At 33.4% G+C, this 6,632-nt stretch overlaps 1 protein-coding gene across 1 annotated transcript; it reads right to left on the reverse strand.

Moving 5' to 3' along the window:
• Window positions 1-832: 832 nt before the first annotated feature.
• Window positions 833-4,886, reverse strand: LOC139857653 (UDP-galactose transporter 1). The gene is made up of 5 exons (XM_071846473.1): window positions 4,445-4,886; window positions 3,857-4,106; window positions 3,237-3,444; window positions 1,909-2,140; window positions 833-1,255 (listed from the first exon to the last, which is right to left on the reverse strand). Exons 1-5 carry the CDS (start codon window positions 4,553-4,555, stop codon window positions 1,034-1,036), a joined length of 1,023 nt encoding a protein of 340 aa, XP_071702574.1. The 5' UTR covers window positions 4,556-4,886; the 3' UTR covers window positions 833-1,033.
• Between the last annotated feature and the right edge of the window lie 1,746 nt (window positions 4,887-6,632).

Below are 6,632 nucleotides of genomic sequence, written 5' to 3' on the forward strand. Positions count from 1 at the left end.
TGAATTTGAAAAAATAATAATAAATAAACGGATATATATCTGTTACACAACGGACATATATCCATCACCAATTAAAAACTGTCAATACAAACTTGACCTTTCCTTTTTTCCCGTCACATTTTCAACTGACGCCCCTAGCGCCAGTATTTGACGCCGCGATATAGGCGTCAGGAGTGTCAAAATAGGACAACTAAGTTGACGGAGGCAACAGTGACGCCGCGTTGGAAACGGTCTTATATATGTAGAGGATCTTTATACTTGAGGAACCCCTATCACGCAAAAATTTCTTGTTTTATTTTTTGCTCTCGCTCCCTCTTTTCCGGTAAGTCGTAAGTCCCTCGGTCGTTCTTCTTCTTTTTTTTTTTTTTTACCGTCATTCTCGAGTCCGTATTGAATGTTTAGTTGGATTTTCTTGCGATTTTCTGGTTTTTTCATTTTCTAACTACTTGGTTTCTTCTTTTTCCGGCGTTGTGCGCCTGTTCCAGCTTGGTTCCGGTGTTTGGAAGCACCCTTCTCGCCGACTACTTATTTCAAAAACTAGCATTACATTAATCGCCAAACCAAAATGTACATACGCCTTGCCGACTCATTTCTCCTATAAAATTTTCATGTATTTTATTATGTGAGATCTTTTGTACAAATATGCATAAAAGATGTCGTTCTCATGTTGAGATAGAAAAATGCAAATGTTGATGAAGATTCTATTTCAACTACATATACATACATACAATATGCATATCATGCATTATTATCCATCATCAATTCATCATCATCATAATTGTTTTTAAACGTACACTCAACACTAGAACCTGGGTCATGTTAACAGAACATATAATAAGAAAACACATTAGATTAGATTTAATATATAAATGACAAAATTAAACTGTATCCTGGTGAATACATACTATTTAGATTACGCTCTGAAGGCAAAAGATATACGGTGTTCCCTTTCTGTCCTCAAGTAGTCACTAAAAACTGCATCATGACTCCAGTAATAATTACTACTGTATATTTCTAAACACAAATAACAAATCTAAACTTTATCATCTATTTTATCGTTTACAAGTGGTGTGATTTCCATCCGAGACCGTGGGGTCCGAGGTGTTCGGGGAGTTCCAGGTAGTTGGTTAGCAAGCTTGTGTCTTACGTATCCGTAGAACGTGCATCCCACAAGCGTTATTGCACAACCAAAAGCGTTCATAGGCGAAATTGGGTTCTTAAATATCATCCATGAGAATGCAACCGCAAATGCCACCTTCAAATACAATAACTTGTTAGGTCCAACATCAAATATAAATGGCTCTGTTTGGAAGTAAGGGTGACCTTCAAATACAAAAACCCAAGTCATGCCTTAAAAAAGATATAAGACATTGTATAATAAGTCCACACATCCGACCACACCACACAATTAATTACACATTTTGACCATTTAATCAACCCGCCCATATAGTCACCTCCATATCCAGAATAGGTCAGGAGGGTTGGTAGCTGGTCTAAAACACGTACTTTAGGTTCTAGTCGGGTTAGGTTGAACCTAAAAAACACATCTTCATCCAAACTTTAGTGTGTCATTTATGAATACAAAGTCATTATATTCAATTACAGTAATTAATATAGAAATATAGCTCCAGAATAATCAATTTAGGAGGTTATATGCATAATAGATTAATAGTACACTTTGGTCTTTGGACGCTTTCAACCTGTTCCATGTGATGTTAGTTTATTTGGTTTTAAACTTTTGAGCGCCAGAGATAAAGCATAACCAAGATCATAAGCAGATCAGTAAAAAATTGACACACTACTATTATCAAATACATTAAATTTTGCATTGAGGTCACTCAAAATGTGACTTTAAGACAAGCATTTTTGGAAGTAAGATACGAAGTATACGGAAAATGTGGTACTTACCTTAAGATTTCCAGCAACGTTGAAAGTGACAGCAGTTGTTGAATGAATAACATAGAATATTGAGAAGTTAAGACAAAAAGCTGTTACTCCTGAACCGATAATAATTATAAACGCTGACATAGGGTGTGGGTGTATCTGAATCCAATTCACAACTCCTGCTCCTTCCAAAAGTAGTGCTGGTACGGCCAATATCATAGTTGCAAATGGTGCCATATAATACACTGTGTTTATACTGTTGAAACAGAAAACACAAATTAAGGATAAGTGTTTGATGTAGTTATAAGACAGGTAAAAATGCATGTAACAAAAGCATAGTTTTAATATAGCCTTCTATCTTAAGAGACTAATATTTATCATTAATGTATAAGACATGTGTTATAAGTTTATAACATAGGCCCTTAATCACTGATTGTTGAAGCTCTGGCCATAATGAAATTCTATCTGCAAGTGGCACTTAGAAAAATAAAAAAATTCTAATTTGATGTTCTTACTAAACTTCCCCATCGATATATAGTAAAGATAATATAGGGGGTGTTTGGACAAGTCATGAGTGTTTTGAAACAGCTACAACTTCAATATGTAGCATATCAAAACTGATGTATAACTTAATAAGCTTAGTGATAGTGTAAAAACTTTGCATATGTCTCAATAACTAGAATTCTTACACAGCTACTTTTTATATGCGCCTCCAGATATGATTCTAATGAAAAAGTTACAATCCTAACCACTTTCTGGTAGAACTGCAAGAAAGTTGTAAGGTTTTGCCTGTTAGGGTTACCCGGGAAGGTCGAGTAATCCGACCCATACTCTACTGTACGCAGCCCATCAGCCCATCAGGAAGTATTCCTGGCTGTTTCTGATCCTTCCCTGGCCACTCCAAGATTCGAAACTCCAAGATTCGAAACTGAGACCTCTTGCAAGGATGTTAGGGGCCCCAACCACTGGGCTACCTTGGGATGGTTTTTATGGTAGAACTGCACTGCGTATTATTATATGTTACAGTATATGCTAAAAAAAAATAGATTTTCACTATGATACGGGCGCATCCACATGGAACAAAAAAGGGTTTTCACTTTTCACTATAGCAAGCAAACAGCACAGCATAAAAAAAAAAAAAAAAAAAAAACAGGGGAGGAACTCTTTTACTTAAGAAGAAACATCACAAGTAAAAGCATCAGTGGGATAAAACGTGACTACGCCAAATTTCGCACATATACTTTTTCACTATTATATCTTATGACCTCAAATTATACAGTAATCGCTTTTAAACATTATACGGACCAGAAGGTGTGGCGTTGAGGGGGATAACATTGAAGTACGAAGAATACCTGTCAAACTTATAACCATGAAGCAAAGACTCTGCAAGAATAGTTTTTGTAGAAGTGGCAAGACATCCAAATAAAGCCGCACAGAACCCGAACACGTTAAAGCTAAGTTCTGTAACAGAAGTAAGAAGAATTCCTCCAACAATTGGAACCAGAGAAGCCCAAATTCTCCAGTCAAAGTACTTTCTCCATACCATCCACTGCAAAATCACTGTTCTAAATGCTTCAGATTAAAGAGGTGTTTGGATGTATGTTTAGGAACTGATTTTGTGATCATCAATAGTCCATATTAGATAATCAGCTGCAATAAAAGGTGCAGTGAATACTGTGTTTGGATGTGTTATTATGCTGTTTGAAGAAGCTCTAAGCGTATGTATAAAATATATGTTACAGGTTTAAAAGATAATCATAAAAAAAACATGGTTATGGTTATGATTGACTTTTTTTGAATGTCCATAAGAGTCTATCCACTTAGCTTAAGAAGGGGATCAACTGAATGTTAAAAACTGATTATTATCAGATAATTAGGAGCAGAATCTACTAACCAAATACTGAAAGCTGATTATTGTCTCTCGTATTATAAAGATGAAAATAAAATAGTAAAAATATAATATAAATCCAACCTGTTGTAGCCGGTGTGAATGACTTGATTGTTTGCATAAATGAAACAGGAATGTAACGCAAGCTTACATTCCCCAAAACTATATTCATACAAAACACAAATGACATAGGAAAGATCCTTCTCCATCGATCTTCAGGTTCGACAGATATTAGTGGTTTGACCTTCAACACTTTGATCACCACATACGCCCCAATTGATGAACATATAAAGTGTACGCACGAAACCGTCAAAGGGAACTTAAAATCAAGTTTCTGAAAGAAAAAAAAGAAAGCAATGTGACGTCACAAACCACACCGTAGAAGATTATTCGTATCAAATTATCAGTTTCATAAATAATGTTAACAATAACTAGGTCATTTAACATTTACATCAATAAGCACACAAATTGAGCTCCAACACAGCTCACTTAATGGATTTACACTACTAAAATCCACAAGAATAAACTCTAGTTAAAAACATGGATCACAAGATTGCTATACATGAACTTATTCAAATTGAAACCTAAAAACTTACGTTAACACATAAACTATTTAACCAAATAATGTATAATGCATATGTATATATATAGATAGATAGGTAGGTAGACTACCAGAAAGATCCATTTGTTCATGATGATAACAGCAACATTAAAGCTCCACCACTGAAAGATAGCGAAAACGGATCGAAAGACGGTCCATGAACAAAGCTTAGATTCTTCCATTAGGATCGAGGTTCAAATTGAGCAGCTCAGATCCAAATCAATCAGATAAACAAAAACAAAAAAAAAAACCCTAAGTTTTGGATTACATATGTAATCGAGAAATAATTAAAACAAGTAAAACACCAATTACAGTTTGAGAAAATGAATTTATTTAATTAACTTGAGTATGGGAAGTGTAACGGTGACTCTAATTCCACATGATTTTGGATCTCATCAATTGTTATTTGATTACGTCATATATTTGCCTTTCTCTTGTTCACGCTATCACAACTATATTATGGAGTGCTGCTAGTACTTGTATCTATGTATTCCCAGATCTCTACTTTGCAATATGTATATGCTGTGTTTTGTGTTATGTATATATTCATCTAATCTTTATCTTTATATAGTTTCAATTATAATTCGACTTGAAAAATTGTTTATCGGAAATATTTTTAGCATCAATAACCAAACTAGACTACTTGAAATAAAAAAATAATTATATTAATAAACACCACCAAGATGCTAGACGAATAAAGATATAATCGACTTCAACATAAATCGATTTTAAAACACAAAACTAAACATGACACGACAACAACGCTCCTAAAACCATGTTGGTGATTTTTAGTGTCATCTACAATTCATTTGAGTTGAATCCGCCCTAAGTGGTCTGCTGGTTCACCTCTTTATACTTGTGTATTGTGATGAGGGTGAGGAGGTGTCAAGTTGGAGTCTCTCCCATTAGAAATATCCGTGAAATTTATTTCTTTAAAGTCGGATTGGGGAGGTTTTACCGACCCGTATTCATGACTCAGGTCCAACCCGCCTGCCCCTGGGGATGGTTTAAGGTTCGGAACCCTGTAATGCGGTTCGAGTTTTCGCCCGAAATCTTCTGCGTGTGTGGCAAATGAGAGTATTCGATGCCAACATCTTATCTTTAAAAAAAAATTCATTTTAATTAATTGAGATTTACTTGAATGCAAAAATTAGCAAGTTATACTTAACAACAGGTTCGGAGAGTATGGTGTACACGCCCGTAAAAAGTTGACTACTAATTGTCGCGTAAATTGAGGGGATCCCTTGCAGGGTCCAAGGGACAGCGCACCGAAACCTCAACCGAAAATACATTATATGTTATGTTGGAAAAGTGTGTCCCAACAAATTTCCAACCAAATGTTATACCTTTTCGTATAACAGATTTTTCCGCCCAAATGAAAGGTTACACCTTTTCATTTTACAACTGCCAATTAAAAAGTTTTCATATACGTTTTTTTGGCATTCTGCATTCATACAACAACAGAAACACACATTCTGTGACGACCTGGAAATTTCCGACCAAATTTAAACTTAATCTTATTATAATTCCGACACGTTAAGCAAAGTCTGTAAGGTTGAATCTCAAAAAGTTTGAACTATTTTCATATATTCATGTGACCTTCGATTGTCCCCGATGATTCATGAACCATTGCTTGTAAATATGTGGATATATATAAATATGTGTATATATAAATATATGTATAATATATATAATAACATGAACATTAATAAACTATTATATACATTTATTGTTATAAATAAATATGTAAAATAAAATACATTGTAATAAAAACTATTATTTTATATGTATATTTCTTGTATATATATTGTTATATTTAAATTAATTATTTAATGTATATTTATTTGCGTAGTAAATTTTTGTTATTTAAAAATATTTATATATACACACAGTGTATATTAAACATAATTAATTTTGATCTTAAATGGTAAATGTCTGTAACTTTCGGTTGACGTTTAATTATTTTTAAAATAGGTCTAATATATATATAAGAAGTTTTAAAATAAAAGTTGTTCCAAAATTTGATTAAAAAGATAATAGTTTTGATAAATATTTTTTTTTACCATTTCAATCTAAGTTTTTGTACTCCGTACATATAAATTGGAATAGAAAATAAATAATTATCGAATCTTTTTGATCAGGTTTCAAATAGGTAATGACCAGAATAAATAAATGGTTCTAATTTAAAATTTTAGAATTTTTAGGAACAATTTTGTACGTTAACTGTTTAGTAATGAACCACGATATAATACCCATATA

This window comes from Rutidosis leptorrhynchoides, chromosome 7 (assembly GCF_046630445.1).
Source record: "Rutidosis leptorrhynchoides isolate AG116_Rl617_1_P2 chromosome 7, CSIRO_AGI_Rlap_v1, whole genome shotgun sequence".
Taxonomy (NCBI): Eukaryota; Viridiplantae; Streptophyta; class Magnoliopsida; order Asterales; family Asteraceae; genus Rutidosis; species Rutidosis leptorrhynchoides.

Excerpts from the sequence above, each read along its gene's own strand:
- LOC139857653 (XM_071846473.1), bottom strand. The coding sequence starts at position 4,555 with ATGGAAGAATCTAAGCTTTGTTCATGGACCGTCTTTCGATCCGTTTTC. Across the intron at positions 4,107-4,444 it reads TGAACAAATGGATCTTTCTG|AAACTTGATTTTAAGTTCCC; the intron begins GTAGTCTACCTA and ends TTTTTCTTTCAG. Across the intron at positions 3,445-3,856 it reads ATTCACACCGGCTACAACAG|TGATTTTGCAGTGGATGGTA; the intron begins GTTGGATTTATA and ends CATTTAGAACAG.